At 40.5% G+C, this 24715-nt stretch overlaps 2 protein-coding genes across 2 annotated transcripts; one reads left to right on the top strand and one right to left on the bottom strand.

Annotated features, from left to right (window-relative positions):
* Positions 1-6044: 6044 nt before the first annotated feature.
* MONOS_14094 (uncharacterized protein) lies at positions 6045-10611 on the top strand (the record flags this gene model as incomplete). The annotated part of the gene is made up of 7 exons (XM_067866866.1): positions 6045-6122; positions 6198-6321; positions 6408-9676; positions 9848-9861; positions 9983-10105; positions 10253-10439; positions 10507-10611. 7 exons carry the CDS (start codon positions 6045-6047, stop codon positions 10609-10611), a joined length of 3900 nt encoding a protein of 1299 aa, XP_067730251.1.
* A 1219-nt stretch (positions 10612-11830) lies between these two features.
* On the bottom strand, positions 11831-23684 carry MONOS_14095 (uncharacterized protein; the record flags this gene model as incomplete). Its single annotated transcript, XM_067866867.1, has 2 exons — positions 11831-22570; positions 22662-23684. The coding sequence occupies 2 exons, from the start codon at positions 23682-23684 to the stop codon at positions 11831-11833; spliced, it is 11763 nt and encodes a 3920-aa protein (XP_067730250.1).
* Between the last annotated feature and the right edge of the window lie 1031 nt (positions 23685-24715).

Genomic DNA, 24715 nt, shown 5'->3' with positions numbered 1-24715 from the left:
TCGGAGTGACCAATTGGATAAAAGACGGGATAAGACCGATTTGGAAGGGGAGAGCTGCAAGGGACAGGTTGAAACAGGAAAAGATGAAAGGCAAAGGCTTCCTGGGTGGCACAGAGGAAAAAGAGGCTTGTTCAGAATGGATTCAAGAAGGACTCAGGACAGATATATTAACACAGTTACAAGAAGGAGAGGTCTGTTGCTTGAACAACATATTTTTCATAAAGAAAAAGACAGGGAAGTTCCGTCAAATCCTCGATTGCCGTGCACTCAATTCCGCACTGAAAGATATTCATTTCAAAATGGAAGACCATCGCACTGTGGAGAGACTGATCCAAAAGGGAGATTTCGCAACCTCACTAGATCTATCTCAGGCTTATTTCCTGATCCCAGTTCACAAGGAATTCACCCCATTCCTAGCCTTCAAGTTCGAAGAGAGATTCTACGGGTTCAAAGGCATGCCCTTCGGATTCAAAGACGCACCGAGAATTTTCACGAAAGTCATGAGAAAAGTTTCGCAAGAAATCCGAAGAAGATGGAAGGTGAGGTGCATTTCCTACTTGGACGATGTCCTATTGCTGGATCCAGATCAAGTCAAGCTGAAGTTGGCAACACAAGAAATTGTCGAGTGGTTTCAACAGTTGGGCTTAATCATCAACAGGGAGAAGAGCGAGTTCTTCCCCAAGAAGAACTTCAACTATCTCGGATGGACGTGGAATACGAGCCGGATGGTTGTCTCAATGGAACAACAGAGACGCAGGGAACTGAGGAAAGAGTGTATCAAATGGATGAAGAGGGTGAGGAAGAGCAGCTTTGCAAAAACGAGAGACTTCGCTTCATTCATAGGTCAGCTCAGCGCCGCACGGTTCGTGTACAAAGACGCCTCTTTATACATGAACAAAATGTACCATTTACTGAACAAGCAGGTCAAGAAAGATGGCTGGGAAGGAGCGGTTCTCTTGAACAGCAGCATAAAAAGACAATTGGACATCTGGATTCAAAGGCTCAAGGAGAATTACATCAGAGAACTGGTGGACTTCTCGAAGCCCGACGCCATATTAACGACAGATGCTTCCCCTTGGGCTTGCGGAGCGACCTTGGCAGTTGGAGGAGAGAGATTTCACTTTCACAAACAGTTCAGCAACATCACAAGGCTCCAAACATCCAATTTCAAGGAGCTCCTTGCAGTTTTATTGGCTCTCAACAATTTTTCATCACAAATCACTCACAACCATGTGTGCAAGATCCTTCTCCGTTCCGACAACACCAGTGTAGTGTTCAACATCAACAGGTGGGGTGCGGGACCCAACCTCCTGCCGTTATTGAGAAAGATCAAGGCCACATGTCAGTCGATGAAATTGACGATGACAGCAATCCACATTCCAGGGGGAGAAAAACACAACCGCAGACGCATTGTCCAGGTTGGAGGCCGCAGGAGATTATATGATAAGGAGTCAATGTCTGAAGGAAGCGGAGAGGGCTCTCGGAGTGATAGCAGAGATAGACGGTTTCGCAAACGAAGGAAACAAGAGGAAGGAGATATGGTATGGTCCAGGAAGTCCGTTCGCTCAAGATGGTCTCACGGCAGATTGGACAAGGAACACAATGCTCATTCACCCTCCCATTCCGTTGATTCTTCCGAGTCTCAAGAAAGCAAAAGCAGAGAGAGCGAGAGCAATCATCCTTCTTCCGGCATGGAGGAATCAGATATGGAGCAACTTACTGGAAGAGATGATGTCTCAACATTACGTTTGGAGGAACTCGAAAGCGGTTTTAATCCCGGGAGCAGGCCTGAGGAGAACGGGTGCAGCACTGCCTCCCGGGGGATACATGGCAGTAACAATCAATTGGTAAGAGAAGTTGGAGAAGAATGGTGGTGGAAAAGCCTCAGGATCTGCGGAGTCCCGGATAGGATCATTTCCGTTACGAAGGAGAGCATAGCAAAGTCCACATGGAATCAATACACATTTGGCTTTGCACACTTCAGCAGGGAATGGGAAGAGTTGAAACTGGGGCCGTTCCCGAAATATTTCGATGAATGGTCAATGGATTGTGCAAATTGTCTACTATCCATGAGAGACAAAGGTGGTAAATATTCATGCCTGTGTGCTACACGGTCAGCGATTTCACTCTTTTCCAAGACGGTATATGGTAAGGACTTGAGTAAAGTTAGTTTAATAAGCACAATATTCAGATCGTTTTCATTTTCCCAAACCCATCGAAAGCCGTACACAAAGATGTGGAGCCCCGACATCGTGCTGTCATATTACGAGAACTACGGGCTGAACGAGTATCTTTCTTTTTTTGACCTGACTGTGAAGTGCAGTTTGCTTGTTATGCTGTTCACTTCATGTCGATTCCATGAGCTTGAGCAGATATCAATGGCTAACTCAATATTCGAAAGTGATGCGATTTATCTATCCACAAGACTTAAGACTTCCAGATCCAGGGAATACATTACTGTTCCATGCCTGGAGGAGGTTCACAAACGAATATGTCCTGCAAGAGCTATTCACACCCTTTGGGAGAGAGTCAAAGCAACGTATGAAAATAGAGATACGTTCCTTCTTAATACAACGCACCATACACCGTTAACTGCAAAGGGGATAAGAACGCTTGCTAGAATAGGTTTGCGGAAAGCAGGAGTTCCTGACGAATACAGACCATATACGATTAAGCACGCATCGATATCCAAGCTAGCATCAAGTGGTGTCCCGGAGGTGTGCATCGCCAAACACGCACGCCTATCAACAACTGCTCACACTCCGTCCAGATCATACTACAAAGCGAACCTGGCAAACCGGATGGCCCGCGCACTCCTTGCCTCAGAGGAAGATAGCTCCCAACAAGATGAAAGCACAGTTGTTGAGAAGAGCTGCATTTCAAAACAGATAGAGGGCATTCCCTTCTGTGCCACTCAGCAAACAACAACCATAATGTTTGGTCTTCCTCCGCTTCAACCACTTAATCACGCGGATTCAACAGCCGAACCTTTTTCTACACAAGCGCCTTCCCCAGATCTTCCATCGCAGCAAACTTTTCCAGCGACACAGCCTAATCAAGCGATAATATTTCCAACGAGTGTTGAAGAGCCAGAGGACAATAATACTGCAAAGAGGAATGAACCAGAAATTACCAGAGGAGAACCAGAGACAGATAGGACTGATATACGCACTGAAATATGTAAATGCAAAGATTTGCCCAACTATGAACACTCCCTTAATAAAGAGGTGTTGTAGATAACGGTTTTTCTCTAGAATTAAGGTACTTTGTACTTTAATTCGCGGAGAAAAATCTATCTACAACACCTCTTTTCCCTCCCAGAGCATAGCTCCTCCCTCCGCTTCACACTTCGTGTTTTAAATAAATTATGTTCCACCGAACGGACGTGGTCCAATCATTCCAGTAATTTTCCCAAGCCAAGACCTTTAAATAATAATTCACAACCTGGAATAATGGAAGAGATATTCAAGGAGAAAGAAATACAATGAAATTAATTGAGTCAAAATAACACAGATATCATTGATGAAATCAACAGAACAAGCCAAAGATAAAGCCACACCAAAGGAATACCAAGAACGTGAACAGCTAGCCAATACAAAGAGCCTATGCGGATAGCCGTGTGCTGTTGCCGATGCCTAAATCGAGCGCCGTTTACAAAATGCCAAAACTACGTCCCAAGCCGAGCCAAAGACAATTGCCAATCCCTGCAACGCCTCAGTATGCCATTAGGCACAGAATATATTTATTGTAATGTTATTTTAACACTTCATCCATTTGAACACATCACTTTTGTGACCGGCTGAGCCCATAATGCAGAGCTCACTCCCTTAATAAAGAGGTGTTGTAGATAGATTTTTCTCCGCGAAAATTAGTATGTCATTTAATTTTTATTCATTTATTTGAATTCAAAAGAATAATTGTGGAACGATAATGAGAACAATATAAAAAATTTTTTTAAAAATTATAAATAAAAACGAGTACTCCAAAGAAAAATTTCCAAAATTTTTAAATGATAAGGAAAAGTTATTGTGTTCGAATCAAAACGAAACCATTTTTTGAAAGCGTCATTGCTGAAATGTCAATAAATTTGGAAGATTTAAATTTATTTCCAAAGACTTTTGATTTTATTATTGTTTTATCAAAACAAAATGATTTTTGTAACAAAAAATAATTTTTATTAAGAACGGTTCAATTATCAACTTTTTTCCTGATCGAAATTATCAGTTTCAAGGTCATTTGTTCAAATTCTTTAAATGTGATATGTCACAAGAGACACAGATTTTGACAATTAACTTATTTTCAAAATTGCGATATTGAATCAATGCAAAAATTCCGAATTTGAAACAGATACAAAAAAGAAATTTCAAAAAATATTTAAATTTTAATGACAACAACAAAACAAATTTCATTTTGATTTATAAATATGGTTGGTTTGTTTGATTTTTTTTTATAATTTGTCATGCTTTTATTTTTTTGATAAGTTCATTTTGTTCAATTTTCAGGAAAAAATGAAAATAATACATAAATGACTATCGAAAAAAATTTTCATTAATGCATTTTTCTTTTTGAAAAACGTAATGTGTATATTTTCTGTTTTAACTGAACATCTCATTTTATTATCTATTTTTTCAATGCACACTCTCCATTTCTCTTCTGCACACACTAATTCAAGGGAACAACGATGACATGTTTTTATTTATTCCATGGAATAATTTGAAGAGTTGTCTATTAAAACTGATCAATAAATGAGAAATTCAGAAAAAACTGTTATTTCAACATTTTCGACTTACAAAAAAATGGTTGGGTGATTATTTTTGAAATCATATAAGTATTCGGGGTTTGTGTTATTTACTAATTCACAGTTATTTGCAAAAGAATTTTGAAAAGAAGAGACAAATGCTTTTAAATTATTGTCTGTCAAAAGCATGTTGTCATCGAAATACAGAGAAAAAAATTTCTGACTTTCATAAAAAGATTCAAGAAATTTCTCGGAATTTGAGACAAGTTGTTGATTCGAAATTTCTGACAGAAAAATTATGAAATTAAATAGAATCACCCTGTCCATAAATAATTTTGTTTTTCAAAAAATTATGGGCAGCAAATTAACCATTGGCAAACATATTTTGATTCAAATTTCCATGATCAAATATTTTATCAAAGACTTTTCAAACAAATTTTCACAAAAAAAAAAAAAAAAAAAAAAAAAAAAAAAAAAAAAAAAAAAAAAAACATTATAAAATGTGAGGGCAATATTTCAACTTAACAAGCATTTAAAATACGATTATTATACTTTATTTTGACAAGTTTTTGAAGTTCAAAATTTTCTTTGGAAATTTTTCAAAATAATGAAATATTTTTTTTGTATTTTTCGTAAAATTTTTTCTTTTCACTGACTTTTTCTGTTAATAAATATAGAAAGAATGCGAGCGTAAATCGGAAATTACATGATATTTTATTTTTGAAATCTTTAATAATAATTTGGAAATAGTTTTTAAAGAATATTTTTGTTCACAGAAACAAAATTCAAATTTCAAACGAACTTGACAATTATTTCTATTCTTTTTAACATTCATTTGAATCACACACACATTACTATTCGTAAAATCACAAAAATGATTCATAAAATGAGATGAGTTAAAACTTGAAAATCGAGCACTTAATAAAAAAATAACATATTAGATCACTATGTTAATTTTTTATTAAAGGATAAACAACAAATATCGAAAATGGAAATAAATGGATGTGTGTATTTTGTTAATATTTAATAATCCAGAATTTTGAGTGAAATGTGTTGAAATTTTTTTATCCCTTTAGACACAAATATCAAGTTTTTATGTTCCTCTGAAGAATGTGCTGTCTATGAAGCTTTAAAAATAAAGAACCAGAAAATGCGAATTCTAAAGCATTTTTATATGGAAAATGTGCTCTTTTTCCAAAATACACTTGTTAGAAGGAAACTTTCCGAAGCCAAGCGAATTCGAAGCCCACACATTTTAAAAATATATGATTCATTTTTTGTTAATGACGATGAATTGTACATTGCCATGGAATACTGCAACGGAGCTTGCCTTTACAACGATATGAAACAGAGAAAAAAAGAAAAGCGTTTTTACACAAACGAGGTTGGAGCTTTGAAAGTCATTACAAATTTTCAATTTGATGTTCAATGACTTATTTTTGTAATTTCCCTTGCTTAGGAGCTTTGGATAATTATAACTGATCTCATACTTGCACTTTTTGAATATTTTAAGGCAGATTTAAAACACCAAAACATAAATTTGAAGAATATTGTGATGATGCCTGACGGGCACGTTAAACTAGGTGTGCAACCAGTAAATATTGACTTCATTTTATCTGGTTTTCCCTGTTGTTTCATTCGCATTTTCTTTGACCAAATTATGAAAAAGGCGAATTCCAAATCAAGAAATCAATAACTAATTCAGATTTTGATTTTGGATCAATTTTGTGCTTTTATTCGAATGAGGCATCAGAAGAACTTTCTAATTTTTCATCTGCCTCTTCATCTTCAGAATCTTCCGTTTCATTGTTGGCTCATGAGACCGATCTTAGGCAGCTGGGAAAAGTCTTGTTTGAGCTGTGTTCATTGAATTCTTCATCACCACAAGAATTGGGCATATCTTTTGAAGAGATAACCGAAGCATCTTTGGAGAAAGCATTCCCGCCGTCTGTTGACAAAAGCATCATCACAATTGTCAAAATGCTTCTTTCCTCTTCTTCAGGTGATTCAACAGATTTAGTCGATATTCTTGCTTTTCCTTGTGTGACGGAGAGATTGGCAACAGGAAGAAAATTGAAAACTGAAGGATTTAATTGTGCTCAGGATTTTGCAGAAAAAAGCTCAAAAAGTGAGGAAGAAAACGGAGAAACAACAGAGGGAAAAGATCAGAAAGAAGAAAAATGTGACGACCTCTTAAACGAAACACTTCGTGATGTTTGTGAAATTAAAAATGTTGTTGAGGTTCTGCTGATGCGGAAGAACAAAGCAGACAGAGAAGCATTCAAACTCCGACAGATCAACAACGAATTGCGTGAGAGACTTGCTGAGCAAGAAAGGTTGGAGAATAAACTGAAATATGCTTACGAATTGATTGAAGAGTATGAAGAGCTTTACGATTCCATCAGAGAAAGAAACAAAGAACTGGAAATATTACTTGAAGAATGCATGCTCAAAGGTTCTAATGGTTCGAGTGGCATGCTGAAATTAGCTCGATCCAATGAAATGGGAATAGCGTCAGCATCTGCTTCTTCTCTGCTTTCTGCCTCTGCAACAACTGCATCGCATTCACGGAACAAGCAACTGCCCAATCAGGAAAAATCTTCAATGAATAATTCGAGTGCTTCCGTTAAAAAGATGACAAACCAGCCAAAAAAGTCCAAGAAACAGCAACCTGGAGACTTGTCATCTTCGCCCAAAAAATCAACAGAAAAATTGTCTCTTGCAAGCGATGATGAATCATCTGCAAAACAGACAAGAGAAAAGGCAAAAATAAGTGAAAAGACAGAAGAAGATGAGAGCAAAGATAGTCAAATACCAACATCTTCAACAAATCAATCAGAATCGAAATCAGCTGCAATGACTGCAACTCAATCTTTATCTCCATCTTCAGCTTCTTCCTCGTCTTCAGCTTCTGCTCAGAATAAAACAGCTGAATCGACGTCAGCTGCATCCTCCTCAACCTCAACTGACAAGAGCTTATCTTCGAAATCTCTCAACAAAAGAGAAAACCAAAAGTTGAAAGAGAAGCCAAAAAAGGATTCAAAAAATGAAAAAGCGCAAAAACAGACAGCAACCAAACAGAAACCAAAAGAAACTTCGACAGTTGAAGTTGAATGGGCATCGCCTTCATTTCGCGATAACTCCGCTTCCCATCATCCTTATTCATGGCCTTCTTCTTCTTCTTCTTCATGGGAAGACTCTTCAAGTTCAGTTGATGTTGAATGGGCTTCTCCGTCATTTTGTGATGACTCTGCAACCAAGCAGCCATTTTCATGGCCTTCTTCATCTGCTTCATCTTTTTCAACAACTTTTTCAAATGCTTTAGCCACTAAAACTTCAAAGAAAACAGTTGCAAGTACAATTTCATCGTCCTCTCCACAGTCTGCTTCTTCATCTGCTTTAAACAGATTGACTGTGCCTTCTCCTTTGTCACATGTTCAGTCTGACAAACAAACAAACAAAAAATCAGACAATTCACCCAAAACATCGGCATCTGCTGCAAAAGAGCCGAAAGAGCCAAAAGAATCTGACGATTCGAAAGGATCAAAAGCAGAAAAAGCAGAAAAAGAACAAAAAGAGTTGAAAGATTCTAAAGGATCAAGTGATACAAAAGTAGTAAAGGCTGAGAAAGGGTTAAAAGAATCAAAAGAGTCAAAGGAATCAAAAGTTTCAAAAGCAGAAAAAGAACCAAAAGGATCAAAAGGATCAAAAGGAGTGAAAGATTCGAAAGATTCGAAAAAACCAAAACAATCCACCAGTTCAACAACTGCGAAAACAATATCAAACAATGCTTCTCAACCTGATGACTCAAAGAGCATAGAAAATCCTTCCTCTTCTTTGCTATCTCTGCCGACTTCACATTCACCAATATCATTGTCATTATCGTCATCGTCTTCATCATCATCATCGTCGACATTAACTACAATGCGATATTTGTCTGCTAAAGACGCATCAGCTTCTCCTTGTGATAAGTCCAATCTGCCAAAAAGCAAGAAGTCCAGCAAATCCTCTCAGAATGAAAAAAATCAGAAGCAATCGATATCCAAACAGAAACCAAAAGAAACTTCGACAGTTGAAGTTGAATGGGCATCGCCTTCATTTCGCGATAACTCCGCTTCCCATCAGCCTTATTCATGGCCTTCTTCTTCCTCCTCTTCCTCTTCCTCTTCTTCTTCATGGGAAGACTCTTCAAGTTCAGTTGATGTTGAATGGGCTTCGCCGTCATTTTGTGATGACTCTGCAACCAAGCAGCCATTTTCATGGCCTTCTTCTGCTGCTTCATCAACTTCATCTTCTTCCTCTTCATCATCATCATCATCATCATCATCTTCCTCTTCTTCCTCATCTTCCTCATCTTTTTCTTCCTCATCTTCTTCTTCCTCATCTTCTTCTTCCTCATCTTCTTCTTCCTCATCTTCTTCTTCCTCTTCCTCTTCTTCCTCTTCCTCTTCTTCTTCTTCACCAGATCCATCTTTTTCTTCTGCTTCTTTGTCTCCTCCACCACCTCCACCATCAGAATCTTTCAGACATTCAATAAAAAAGAACTCAAACACAGCAAATTCTTCTGACTCATCATCTTCAAGCACAATTCCTGAAAATGTGCAAAAGAAACATGCAAAACAGAAAAAACAATCCATAAAAATTAAAAAGGATTCCTCCCAGTTTATTTATCGCCCATCATCTCAATCAGTTTCTACTCCGACCTTTTCTCCTTCATCATCTTCTTCATCAGTTAACTTTTTGAGAAACGAAGAGAAAATTGAAGAGTTATCAGAATCAAAAGATAGCGAAGAGAATCAACAAAATTTGTTATCTTCAGAATTCAAGTTAATGTCTCATCCAAATTGTTCATCTTTGACTCTTTTGGATGAAAACAGAGTAACTTGCTTGTCATCTGACAAGAACGTTTTGACTATCATTGATGTTCCATTAAAAGCGGTGTGAAAAAAAGAAAACAATTCATTTCCAAATTTTGATTGAAGCTTTCATTTATTAATTTCTTTTTTTCGGTAATTTTATTTTTATGCGGCAAAACATTTTCATGATATTTATTCAAACAACTATGACATGCAATACATTATTTCCATTCTGAATGATACTCTGATTTAGGGCTGCTGGAAGTGGTATGAATACGCCTTTTCTCTTTTCTGTTTCATAAATATTTTGTTTGTTTATTTTAATTCTAATATTATTATAATCGTTATGGAATATAATCTGTCTTCTTGGGATTCATTCTTTTGCAAGTTCTGTACGTTTTGATATGAAACCACAAATTATTGTTGGCTTTGGATTAATGAGAAGGAGTTCTCTGCTCGAAAAACGTTTTCGGCTTGGCGAGGATAATAATTCATTTGGATATCAAAGCAGGTACGCACAAACTTTGATTATTATTACGTCGATCAAATTTTTTACACTTTTTTTCTTCAAAAAATTTCAATTAACGTTATTTTTGTTTTGCTTTTCCCAACTTCAAATTTGCTAAAATATTATAATTTCTCAAATTTTTCTTTGCAGTGGATGCATTGCACATCGAGGTCATATTACACCTGGAATGAAAATATTCGATGCAGGAGACATTATCACTATTGAAGTCGATATCCCCTTCAACCGCAGTGAAAAAGTATCGCAGGCACATTTTTATGTTAATGGAAGTCTTCAGAAACTGTATTTATGTAATGTTCCGAAGGAAACCGTTTTTGGGGTTTGTTTTTTCAATGAGAAATTTTGTTAGACAATCATTTGGTTATTATATCGAAAATCATTTGTAGTTTCATCTGTTCGGAAGAGATTCAAAGTGTTCAGTTGTTTCGTTTGGAAAAATATCAGGTCTCACTCAACCCGATCGAAAATTGCTTGAGCCAGTAAGTTGGTAGTTCAAAGATATTTGGCAGTTCCTTTTTGAAACATTCTTTCGTTCGAGTTTTGATCAAAAAAAAAATTTATTTCTCAATGGGATTAATGGGAAAAAGTGCTGAAATCCCACGAACACGAATTTCAAAATAGTCTTCAGAGAAAAACAAAAATACGTGTTTCCATTGAGAAAAAATTTTGATCAAAACTCGAACGAAAGAATAATTTCGAAACGGAACAACCACATTATTTAGCTTTTGATTGCGAGAAAACTCATATTTTTTATCTTTTTTGAATATGGATTTTGTTTGTCAATAAAAAACGAAACTGTCTTTTTCCTTAATCATTTGATTATTTTTCTTGAACGTGAGGGAAAAGTCATTCATAAAAAACAGTTGAGATATTTTCATCTTTAAAGCAGTGAAGCTTCTTTCTTTTGTGTTTTGAATTGAGAAAAAAAAATTATTGGAAGTCTCTGTTCTGAGTATTTTCTTTTGTTTTCTATGATGGATTAAATGACATGGGATAGGATATTTTTTGAGTCTCATCAGCCAAGTGGATTGTGAAATCCATCGAAAAATCAATGTGCATTCAAAAACTGACAAGGAGAAACTGATTGAGGAAAAAGCATCCCATAACGAACAATGCCCAGCAGTTTTTGTTCACAAATCACTTCGTGACAAACTCCATTCAAACACAACAACAGCAATAACAACAACAAAGAAAAAGAAGAAAAGTGGAAGGAAATATTCAAAGATTAATTGTCTCAAATCAACATCGCATCAGAACTCAAACAGGCAGCACAACTCGCAAATCATGCTGCTCCACAACAAACTTTGAAAAGCAAACAAAAACGAAAAATGAAAAAACAATAAAATAATTTGTGTTGAAAATCTGACAGAAAAACAAAACTCTCCTCAACTCCATTCCACAAAGTTGGCTCACTTCCTTCAAACAAATCCAGCTCATCTTTTCATTCCGACTCTTTTTTTGAGAGGGTGCATCACTTCATCTCTCCTCCTTTCACCATGTCCATTCCTCTCAAAGGCTTCTGCCCCAACAGCCATTTCCCTTTCAATCATCCTCCTTTTGCATTCCTCTTGCCAAATTCCTCTCGATGCTCTATTTTTGGAGGATGTTGTTGTGAATGGCAAAAACACCTTGCATTGTCTTCATTGTCTCATTTTCATTGCTCTCCTGCTCTTTTGCTCTCCTGCTTGCAAATTTCCAATCCACATCCTCTCACTCCTCCGACTCGCTCATCATGCTTCTGTTCAGCCCAGCCATGGACTCTTCCCGAACACAGATCGCGTCTGTCATCGTCATGATTGCTGCCCCTTTCGGAAACCGCACAATAAACTCCCGCTTCAGCTCGTTCACACTCGGCCGCTGCCCCCAGTCTTGCGACAGGCACCCCTTCACCACACCCGCCAAGCTGCTCCCGCACACCCTCCTCACATCCGGCTTCTCCCCATTCACAATCTTCTGCCCCGCCACCTCTGCTCCATACTCCCCAAACGGAACCTCCAGCGTCAGACACTCCCACACCATCATCCCAATTGAGAATGCCACTGACTCCTTTGTCGCTCCCATCTTCTTGTTCACCAGCAGCTCTGGCGCCTTCCACCTCAAGCACTCTTTTTTGAAATCATCCTCATCCTCAAACGCTGATGAAGGCAGAGAGTCATCATCATCATCATCATCATCACTGGCAGATGTCACAACTGTTGTTGATGAGATCGATGATGAATCTGAGTCTGAAGATGAGAAGTCTGAATGCATCACAATGCAGATGACCATGTGTTCGGAGAATAACACAATGTGCGGACTGAGATTGGTGAGAGAAGAAAGAGGATTCTCCATTTCGTCAAATGAATGGAGTGCCAGATTCGCCACCCAGAATAGTATCTGTGCAGCTGTCTGTTCTCTTTCCTGAAGACTCCCAATCGCCATTTCCTTCTTCTCATTCCTTCCATGAAGCAGCATGAACAGAGAATCCCTCAGATCCACAATCAATTTTTCATGTGGAGACGAGCATGCCATTGCATCCACCAGATTCGACATTGAAGAGGTGGTGGGGCACATATCCTCCATTCGAACAAATGTGGAATCTGAATCAGTTGTTGAAGTGGTTGAGGTGGATAAAATGGAAGGTGATGGCGTTCGCTTTCTTGTCTCTTCCTCAACTTCTTTCTCATCCACCTTCTCCAGCATCCATTGAGGGATCTTGTCTGAGTCTCTTCCCAAAATGTATTCAGTGGAACCACTCTCAGATAGAAGATGCTCTGATGACTCAGAATGCCCCAAGCTGTTCTCATACACCCTCTTCTTTATCCTCTCATCGTTCTTCTTTTCAGCTTCCCTCTCAGCTCTCCTCCACTGCGCCTCAGGCGACATCTCCATCGTCACCATCTCAAATGCCTTTGGATCTTTTCTGATGTTGTCATTCACAATCTCTCTCAGATCTTCTGCTTCATTCTTCACCTTCCTCCACCGAATTGTCACAACAACTGAAACAACAAGAACAATTAAAAGGATTATTGCCATGACAACAACAATTATTGGCCAAAATGATTTTCCTTCTTTCCCTCCTTCAACAATTCTGTCATCTCCTTTTCCTTGGGTTTCGCTTCTGTTCTTCAGGATAAACGAATCAGTCGATGAAGGCGAATCAATCTTTCCAAACAGAAGACTCACACTCACTTCTGTCTCTGCTCCCACTGCTCCCATCTGTGCCGATGAAACAACTGCAACAATTTCGTTCTCTGACACACTTTCCTTTTCACCAATCCCATAGCTCTCAACCACCTCTTCCCTTCCATTCCTGAAGCTCAACTTCAACGAAACATTGCAGGGGAGAAGAAGTCTCCCACTCAGCGTGATGATTGTTCTTCCCTCAGATGCTGTCTCATTCCTCGCCTCTTCCACAACTGGGATGAATAGTGGTGATGCTCTCTCAGAAACTATCCCACTCAACTCGCACCCTTCATTCAATATCCAAAGTGATGTATTTCTCTCCAATCCATCTCCTCCTTTCAAACTCCTCACATTCAACACTCCTGAATCTGAGCAAATGATATTTCTTCTTAGTGATGGATAATTTGATATCAAGGGATTGTTTTCAATGAACTCTCCTTTCTCAATCTCAACACTTCCTCCACAAACAGAAATACCACCAATGGAAGAGTTAACAACACTCGTAACCTTCATCATCACATTTGAATTACTCAGCCGAATCAGCGACTCATTCCATTTGCATATTCCATCCAGGTCAGTATTTTCGTCCTTCTCTTTTCCATCTTTGTTTCTCAATCCATCAAACAAACACAAATCCATTGAAGCGCTTGTGCATTTATTGATATCCATTGCGCAAGAACCATTCCCTTTAGTGATGGCGATGCTCACTGAGCAATTTGACAGCTCCAATTGATGAATTAACTCACTGAATTCCAATGGCACTTGATCACTTTGTTGTGTGACATTTTCAACCCTCACACTCTGAAGCAGCGATATCCTTTTTTCATCCTTCGATTCCACCAACACTTTTGAAGTTAGTGATATGACAGGCTCTTCAAATGATACATCTCCAAACACACTCGAAATAATGCTGATTGAATCAGATTCCCCGTTGATAGCGCTCACTGTGAGATGCAATTCAGACACAGTGCATCGTTCCAGCATGCAACCTCCGTCAACCACTCGAATAATGTGATATCCAACAGAAACTCTTTCTGAAATCATTGAACTGCTTCGAAATGAGCAACTGCCCAATGTTGAAAGACCACTCTTCACACATAGGAATGACGAGTGCGAATCACTTGAAGTCGAACAATACTCAAAGTACACTCGACTTATGGCAACGTTGTTGATTGCCTGAATAATGCAGTCGCTTGTTCCGTTGATGGATGCACAAACATTAACAACACATGGATTTCTCAGTCGCGAAGAAAGTTCCATTTCATTCAGCTCCGCTTCACCTTCGAGATTTGCCTGCTCCACAACATACATTTCACTCACATATTCCCCAGTCAAATGATCCAACGCATAATCAATCGTGGCACACGGAAGCAAGGGCGCACCACATTGGCGATCATTCTTCCCTCCGCCGTATCGCTCTGAGCAAATATATATAGTATCCGAAAGATATACAGTGATGAAATCCAGAAGATTCGTGTCTGTCTTGTGCTCTGTGCTGTCTATCCCACAAATCCCTTTTTCTTGATCCGAGATCTTCCTGAGGTCAAATCGAAATTGCGTTTCATTGATCTGCGACGATATGCTGAAGCACTGAACAAAAATATCACACCCAACCCCTGCTGTATTCGCCACAAACACCATCGTCCTGAACTCAAAATCCAGCACTCCCGTCTCATTGCTCCCCACATACACCCCTCCTCCCTTGCCGGTATCTGAACAGCTGCACCGAACAACACTGCTGTTCACCATGTTCATCCTTCCACCTCCATTAATCCACAGCTCCATTACCCCTCCTTGCAAGCTTTGCTTTGCTCTGCAGTCGCTTGCAACGCTTCCATTCACCTTCATCATCACTTCCTTTCCTGTGTCTGTTCGCATGACGCTGCACCGATCGCTCCTTCCTTGAACATCATCCAGAATGCAATCCTTGAGTTCAACGCTTCCAACAAGATTTGTTTCGAATCTTCCAAGTGCATGTTCCTCTCCAACAATCTTCACAATCGCATCACAATTCATGTTCACTCCGGAAATAGTTGCTTTCTCAATCACACATGTGGCCTCATCCCCAACAGCAAACACACTGTCGCCAATGTTGCTCGACTCCATCCTGAACAACTGCACAATCAGCACCCCTTGTTTTGCAAACACAAGCGAGCAGGAAAACTCACTCCCATCTTTCGCAACTGAAACAAATGAACAGTCACTGAGGTTCAACAGACCTCCTTCGTTCCAAATAAGAGCTTTTACATGTTCTTCAAACGCTTCTGTCTGCTCAAAGCATATATCTTCCACAAGCACTCCGCCATGACTCCTGATAAACCACAATTCTCCCACACTTGCTTTCTTTTCAAACACAACTCTGCTCTTCTTTGACTCGTCTCTCTTCCCATCCGATTTCATTTCAAATTCTTCCAAATCATACTCATCCCGAATAACTGTTTCTCCAGAAACGAACATGAAACGAGATTCCCCTTCGCTTTTCAGTTGTTCCATCCCTTTCCAAAACGAATTGCATGGCTCTTCTTGTCTTCCACACCTTGCCACATCAAAACCTTCTTTTCCAACATACACCTCCCATCCCTTATATGAAACAAGGAACCTCAATAAATCAGTTTCAGCAAACTTGCTATCGCTCCCCACAAACATGTTCCCATCTGTGTCTCCTTCTCCACTCCCATAATTGAATCTGAATGCATCCTGATTCACAGACTCATTGAGATCACAATCAACAATAAACACATTCCTTCCCAGCCATGCTTCATTCTGATCAAACACCAGTCCTTCAAACACAAATCGCGGACTTTCCTCTGTGTTTGTGGTGTTCAAGAAAGCAAATCCCCCCTTTCCGTCTTCAATACTGCATCCGCACTTCATCAGCCGCGATCTGTTCACAACAACATTCTCTTCCCTTCCAACTTCAATCTCAGCCACTCCTCCTTTCTTTCCAACTTCTGTTCTGATTCCAGTGAAATTGCATCCTTCAATCACTGCTCTTGAAAGAAGAAGAAACGGAACAACTGAAAAACTCGAAGACTCCATCTGACAATTTATCAATTCCACTCCATTGCCACTTGCCTCAATCACTCCAAACTTCATTTCGGCATCACACACGATTTGACAGCTTTCAAGAGTTAGCGTTCCTGTCTTTGAGATGATTGCCACTTTCAATTCGTTTTCCAGTTTGCTTGGCAATTCCAACGAGACCTTGCCAATTGTCAGACTTGCACGTGCTGTCAATACTGCTTCAAACACTCCATCTCTCTTTGGATTTCCTTGAATTACCAAAATCACTTTCTCTCGTTCTCCTCCAGTCACTCCAACAACACTTGTTTCCTCCAGAAACTCATAACAGTCTTCGATGCTCCCCACATTCACAATCTGCAAGTATCTCTCGGATGAATCGTCAAAGTGCCCCACTCCACTCCAGATCGATTTGCAAGGAAAAGCCTCGCTTCCACACCCATTCACATCAACTCCCTTTCCTCCATCCACAACCACCACACTCGCTCGACGCTCCACAAGGAACAACATCAAATCAACACTCTCATCGAAGTTCACTTCATCCACCCCAGCCATATCTGCAATTCTCACTCCATTTTCATCAAACAAATCAATAGCAATCGATGCCTGTGTGGCAGTGTTGTTCAAGTCAACACATTCCAAAAACAGATCTTTCCCTTCTTTTCCTTTGTTCTCCTTAAACCACACTTCCCTCAGATTCATCCCTTTTCCATCTGCTCCCTCAACTTGAACAAATATTCCTCCACCTCTCCATTTCCCCTCATCCACAGAACACCTCTCCACATGCACCCCCTTCGTTATTAACTCTCCTCCCAATCCCACAACGCAGCTCCCTCCTCCTCCCCTTCCTTCCACTGACTTGCAACCAGAAATTGTGCTCCCATTCGCTATCTTCATTCTCCCCCCTGTTTCAATCTTCCATCCGCCTCCATCACCTGTGCACCAGCAGTTATCCACAGTGCATCCATCTGCTGTGCAACTGCTTCCAACACACACAACAACAAGGCCACTTCCTTCTCTCCCTGAACATCCTGTGATTAGTGTTTTTGTCAGTATGACAGTTCCACTTCTCGCCTGAATGATCCCTCTTTCTCCAAAAAACTTCACACTCCTCACTTCGCAATCATCAAATCTGACTGTGCTCCCTTTTCCAACAACAATCCACTTCTCACAAGCTCCATTTCCCTCCTCTCCACCACTCCAAAAGATATCGCCAACAAATGAACACTGTCCAGCACACGCTTCAACAACACAATCGAAAGCACTTCCACCTCCATTCACTCCTGAAAGGTCAAAGTTCACATCAGAAAACACAAGTTGCGTCAGTGCCTCACCACTGCTCAGCACAAACTGCGCATCTCCCCCAATCGCAAGCAATGGTTTGCTTTCGTCTCCTTGGATGGTCAACGAGTCTCCATCTCGATCAATCTGCCCACTCACTGGCGTTGTTGCTTGCAGCTGGATGATGGAATGCGTGGTGTTCATCAGCTGAAATCCCAAATCAACAGATTCACATGGAAGCTCTCGATACCCGCACAGTGTCGAATTGCTCCCATTTCCATTCACAAATACAAATCGCGAAGAGCTCGGAAACAGATACTCCATCATCGTCACCCCCTCTGTGGCCTCTGACAATCGATCAAGCACCCACAGCCGATCTTCTGCTGTATTGTTCTGTGCTGATCCATTCCAGTGCACCCCAACAATCATCAGTCGAGGTTGAATGCACTCCACAAACACATCTTTCCCCTTCGATGCTCCATTCTCATCAAACACGATCTTCTTCATCGAGTATTCTGATCCAGTTCCCCACAAGTTCACATACAGCCCTCCTCCAAGTCCACTTCCCGATGGAACTGTACTGCGGTTCACAGTGTTTTCATCAAATCCAAAATACCCTCCATCATCCACTTCCACAAGCACACTTCCACCTCGTGACCCTCCCGTATCACATCCATTGTGCTCCAATGTGCAGTTCACAATCTCCACCCTCTCTGCTTCCCCGACTTTTCCATCAATCGCTCCTCCATTTCCTGCTCCTCGCTTCAACCCAGAAAATGTGCTGTTCCTCATCCCCACGCTGATATCTCCTTCCACTCTGATCACATTCCCATCTGTCTCATTTCTTTCTCGAAATTCGCTGTTTGCAATCTCAACATTTACTCCTGCCTTCGCCCTCACAACACTCCCTTCTTCACTGACTCCAACATTTCTCATATAAAGACCATCCAGCACTCCTTCAGCCTCATTTCCATCAAACAATATAACTCCTGCCTTCACAAACACACACCCCTCAATTCTGCAATGTGTCATTTCCATTCTGCCTCCTGAAACAGCCACAATCCCCATCCCAACAACACCACTTTCATTCACAAAATGGCACTTTTCAATCTTCAGACTCATTGAGTTGCAACACATCATCCATTTTTCTCTTCCATCTCCTTCTGATCGTGGCAGCTGAAATACCATTCCGTGCAATCTGATATCGTGCTGTGTTTCAATCATTCCTTTCCCAGCCCAATTTTCATCCTCTTTCACTTTGATCAATGTGCTGTTCGCTTCTCCGCAAATATCCATCGGTTGTGCATCCAAAATAATATCTTTCTCAAACACAAATGAGCTCTGCAGCTTCAATGTTGCATTTTTCTTTCCAAAAAGCACACTTCCCGCATGTTCTATCGTTTTGCATGCAAAGTCTTTGAATCCACAAACTTCATAATCAATCCCATTTCCGCCCACATATCCCACAGCTGGCATCCCTCGAAACAGCACTGCCAGTGGGATCACTTGTTCCACTGCGCTCAACTCACACCCTCCAACATCATCCAACCTCGCAATCTCAACTGCCTTCTCAAACTCAAATCCAATTGCCGTTCCATTCACAATCCTCTTTAGCTCTTTGCCTTCCACAAACACCCAATTCCCTCCTCTTGTTGCGCTGCAACCATCAAACACCGCATTCTGAATGCAGAATGCTTTCACCTCATCATCCACAGACAAATACATCCCTCCTCCACGCCCTCCACTATCCTCCACACTTCTTGCATGGCAATCCGAACACTCAATAGCCTGCACAGATGAAGTGTTTCCCAACTCTGCCAAACCTCCTGCCTTCACTTTCACAAATATTCCTCCTCCATTTCCCCCTGTGCTTTCACAGCTCTCGAAGTTTCCTCCAACTATCTTCAATATTTGTTCCTCACCCACAACGCAACAGACAGCTGATCCGTTCCTTCCTCTCACGATTCCTGATTTAAGCACACATTCCTCCAATATAACACCGTTGGCTCCACATGAATTGATAATCCTGCATTCCTTTCCTGACCCTTCATTATCAAACACAGAATTCTTAACATTCAGTTGAGCTTCTGCTCCGCAGACATACACCAATCCCATTTCGGACGAGGTTGTGGCATTCAGAGATTTCATATTCGCAATATCTACAGCTGCTGCTCCCTCTATCCTCATCAGTTGACTCCCTGAAAAACACATATTGTCAACTGTCACAAACACCAGCTCTGTCTTTCCATTGTTCGCAACAATAGCACAAAATGTGTGTGTTGCACCTTCGTTCTGAGATCGAAATGAGCAGTTCTCAATTCTCATTGTTCCCTTGCTTTCTTGGCTGAAAAGCGCCTCATGCTCCTGGACAGATCTGGGAACAGAAAATAATAACAGCTTCACACAAGAATTCGGCTGCCCATTTCCTTTCATATGCAGAAGCCCTGTTTCACCAGAGGCGCTTCCATGCACAATCACTTCGCTCATTTCACTTTTTCCATGAACAAAGCACCCTTTCTCGTGGCTCAAAGAAACACTCTCATTCAGCTCAAACACTCCCACAACCTCCACATCTTTTTCTTGCTCCTGCTGCCTCTGGAACGAATATCCCACTGTTCTGCACGGATACTCAACAAATCCGCATCCAGCCACATCCAGTCCATTCGTCGAGGATGCGGAAATCGTGACTCCAACATCGTGCAGCAAATACACAAGTGGTATGGCATTCAAACGATCAGCCCCATCAAAGCCTCTCATCCCATCCACTTCAGACAACTGCATGTATTTTCCAAATGGAAATCTTTCTTCGATCACACTCTCTGTCAGATTTGGAGATTCTATAAATAGATCATTTCCATGTTCTGCGCTATTCGCTCCGCCTTCGCCAAATGATGGCAAAGACACCACAAAGTTTGCATCAGCATCAACCACTTTAATCAGAATCCCTCCCCACAATCCCTTTCCAGGTGCAGCTGTTGCTGTGCACAAGCAAAACGAACACTTGTTCACTTTCACAACATTCGTCTTTGCAATGTGCAAGTGCATCCCTCCTCCTCCCTTTCCATTTTCATTCACTGAGCAAGCATTGAACACGCACTCTTCAATGAGTACAGAATGCAATTCAGTCTCCCCACTAACAGTAACACTCATCCCTCCTCCATCTCCAGTTGCACGAGTGATGCTTGTGAAATTGCTTTTTGTCGCATTCATCACATTCACATTGCTCACACTCACAGCACATCCTCCATCCAATTCCACAGAATCAAACAAGCAATTTTCCATCACCAGCTCTGTTCCAGCTTCGCTCTCAACACCAACAATCGCTGAAATATCCCCCAAGACAACGTTTCTCATCTTGAAGTTCACAAATTTCAGCAGTCCCCCACTTGCCTTTGCAAAAGTGTTCATCAGCTCATCTCCACTCTCTGCCATCTCTGCTTCACAATACGACAATAGCATGCTCCCTGCTTGGCACTCCACAAACACCTTCTCACTTGAACCCCGAAATGGAGTCAGCTGAAATCGAATGTTTGTCATTGACGTTTTCATTTGGCTCACAATCACTGCTTCCCCACTGAGCGTCTCTGGGCACTCTACTCGCACAGCTGTTCTTTCGCTCACACATTTCAATTCCCACTCTTCATTTCCCATCACCGTCTCTTCCTTCCACACAAACCCTTCTTGCATCACAATCGCTCTCTTTCCATCTCCAAATCGCAAGTGAACCACTTTTCCAATTGTGCGGCAGGGATAATTCTTGGTTCCGCATCCACTGAAATCCCTCATCCCACTCCCTCCCACATATCCGCTCCCTCCAAACACAGCCAAATATGCCAGCAGCGGCACAGCCTCTTCTCCACATCCATCCTCCATTCCCATCATATCTTTGTCTTCCATCTTTGTTGTGCCAAACAACACACTCGTGCTGCTCACAACCCTCGACAATTCCCTCGCCTCCACAAACACATTCCTTCCCCACCAACCCGAGCATCCACTGAACTGCACATCCCCAAGAATAATATCCTCTCCTCCATCTTCCACACAAATCATCATCCCTCCCCCTTTTCCTTTCTTTGTTTCCTCATCTGCCACACTGCACTGTTTCAAAGCTGTTTTGCTCCAGTTCCCCACCCTCAATGAACCTCCTCTCTTCACTCGAATGCAAAAGCCCCCACCATCTCCTTCTTGGCAGCTGCAATTGTTCAGTGACACATTGCTCAGATCAACCATTTCACCACTTCCAACCACCTCACTGACAACACTTCCATTTCCATGAAGCCTTTGGAGGTTCTCAACCAGCACATTCTTCATCTCAATGCCTCCCACCAGCGAATTAAACACAGAGCAATTACTCAAGAAGAACCCACTTATCTGAAGCTCGTCCACATTCAGTGTTCCATCTCCTGAGCAAATAATCAGCGGGGATGTGAATGGAAGTACAGATCTATGATCTTCAGATGCAAACAGCTTCATTCTGTTCAGTTTCATCTTTCCCACTGAGCTCACTGCAAAGAGTGTCATCCCTTGTTTTGCTGCAGAATGCTCCACACTGAAATTCGACCCCAACAGCGATCCACTCGACACCTCAAACAAGAACTGGCCAGGAAGATTTTCAGTCTTGATCACACACTGCTCCTGAGCAACGCCTCTCACAACGATATCCCTCAGAGGTCTGGACACTTCACTTTTTGGTGAAAACACGCTCTCCAGCAGCTTCAATCGCTGTTCCCCAGAATCTGAAAAGCTCTCCACTGCATATTCTATTGACTGGCATGCAGAACCCTCATCAATGCCACAAAACTCTTTGTCAACCCCATCTTTTTTCACAAATCGTTCCAGTATCCCATTCGGAAGCCAACTGTTTTTTTCTCCAAGTGCTGAGTGATACACTCTGTTTCCTTCCGCTCTTGTTGAAAAAGAAGAAACACACAAAATGAAATTCTCCCCAATGATAGATGCATTGTCATATATATATATCATTCCCTTTTTTGTCATAAGCGGAGTTGTTGAAAAAGAAAGAAAAGGCAATCATTTGGTAATCTATTGTTCCTGAACTTGAAAAATAAAAGTAAACTCCACCTCCAAAGGAAGCTGTCGAGTTCTTAAAAGTGCATTCATGTGTTTTCATTGTATATGACATTTCATAAAATAAAAGTGCTCCACCTCCAATGCTGATTTTAACATCGCATGAATCAAAATAACATCTATTAACAATTGGGCCGTCTTCTTCACAGCCTGTTGAGCGGCAGTTTTGAATTCTTATCCCACCACAATAAGCTACGGCAGATGTATTTCGGCAAACGCAATCTTCAATAAATGTGCATTTTTTGATATTAAACAGCAGAGTAATTCCACCATAATTATGTGATTTGCATTTTTCAAACACATTTCCTTTCCATTGAACACTCTTCCCACAATATACCATGATTGCTCCTCCGTATCTCTGGCAAGTGCATGTGTCAAACAAGCAATCTTCAACAATTGCTGAGCAATTATCTCCCCCATAAATTCCGATAGCCCCTCCAGAGTATTCTGTATTGCTATCAGAAAATGATTCATTTGTAAAGGCTGATGAAGTGTTGTGCCATTCGCATGCAATGAATTGAAGAGTGTCATTTCTCGCTCCAAGATCTTGCTTCTTCATTGTTTCGTTTCCTTCAATCTTTAAGTCATTTCCGGTCTTCCTGCAACGAGAGAATGAAGTGTTAAAGGCATCCATCGCTGATTGCCCATTAATTGAACTCACTATTTCTCCATCCAGAACGTTATCCACCTCTGAAAAACTGCAAGAGTGAATTATCGCCAAGCAACAACACTTATCACAAGCTGTTCGAAAATCTCTTGGTCCTGTTGCAGTCATGTTAGCAAAAACTGAATGAACGATCGTTATAATCGAAGAAGGCGCAGATGAAACAAATGGAATCTCAGACAGCGCAAATGACATAAATGACGATTCAACAATGTTCACATCATTTTCTTGAGTTTCAACGGGCAACCGATTTCCAGGTCCAACAAGAGAAGAAACACGTACAATTGGTGCTAATGAGAGAAGTGTCAAGTTTTTGATGAGAAATGTGCTGGCAGAGCTCCTGAACATATTTGATTCAGAACGGCGAAATAGCTATCACACATTGATCAACAAAAACAAGCGACTGCCTTCCAGCATCAATAATTGAATGAACGCTGCTTTGATCAAAATGAATCTTCTGCGTTGTCAGCGAGGTGTTTGTCAAGCCCAATTGCGAAGTTATCTGACTAAAACTCAACTTTTGATGATGATTTCCTTTTGTTTTTCCAATCTCTTTTGTGAATGAAGATCCTTCAATCCCGCACTTATGTTTAATGCTATTTGATAAAAAAGGCTTCTCATCACTCCTCTTTTCAAAGCAATCAATGTTTTCAGTCTTTATTGAACTTTGACCTTGATCGTCAGATTTTGGACTTTCTGTCGAGCAGCTCATGAGAATTAAATAGAAAAGAACAATAATCATCGATAACTGCTTCTCTTCCTGCCTCAGACAGCAGAAAATTCCTTCTCTCCAAACAATCAATATTTTCTGCTTTGATCAAAATTGTATATTAAATTTTTGCTCGATGAAAATTATTTTTTCAAAAAAAATATTTCTTGCTCAACTTTTGCAGAACAAACATATTGAAGATTTTCACAGAAGATCATAAGGCAAATATGGTCATTTCTGTGTCAATACAACAATTAATCGCAATTTTCGTGAAATTACTCAAAAGTTGCTCTAAATAACGGTCCAATCGTTAATTGCAAAATAAATAACAAAGAAAATAAAATTCAAAAGATAAGTTTGATGATCAAACTTGTTCAAAAATTCTGCCACAAATTCCCCGAGTCTTTTTCTTTTGTTTGTTTCCGATTTTCTTCATTATTTTATGAGTCAACCGTTTACAATAAAATAAAATAGGCTGTTGGATAAAAACAGTATTTTATTCGCATCTGCTTCCGATGATCAGCAACTTTCACATTGATCAATTGTCAACTTTTTGTTCTTTCTTTCTTATCAATGTTATTCAATCATTTTCTTCGTGATTCTCTTTTGATGGTGGTGCATTTTCACGTAATACTTCAAATTCAACTCAATTCGAAATAGAAAACCTGTT

This window comes from Monocercomonoides exilis, assembly GCF_001643675.1.
Source record: "Monocercomonoides exilis strain PA203 chromosome Unknown scaffold14-1859848, whole genome shotgun sequence".
Classification (NCBI taxonomy): Eukaryota; Preaxostyla; order Oxymonadida; family Polymastigidae; genus Monocercomonoides; species Monocercomonoides exilis.
Note: the sequence above shows the minus strand (reverse complement) of the source record. Positions and strands in the feature narration are given on the sequence as shown.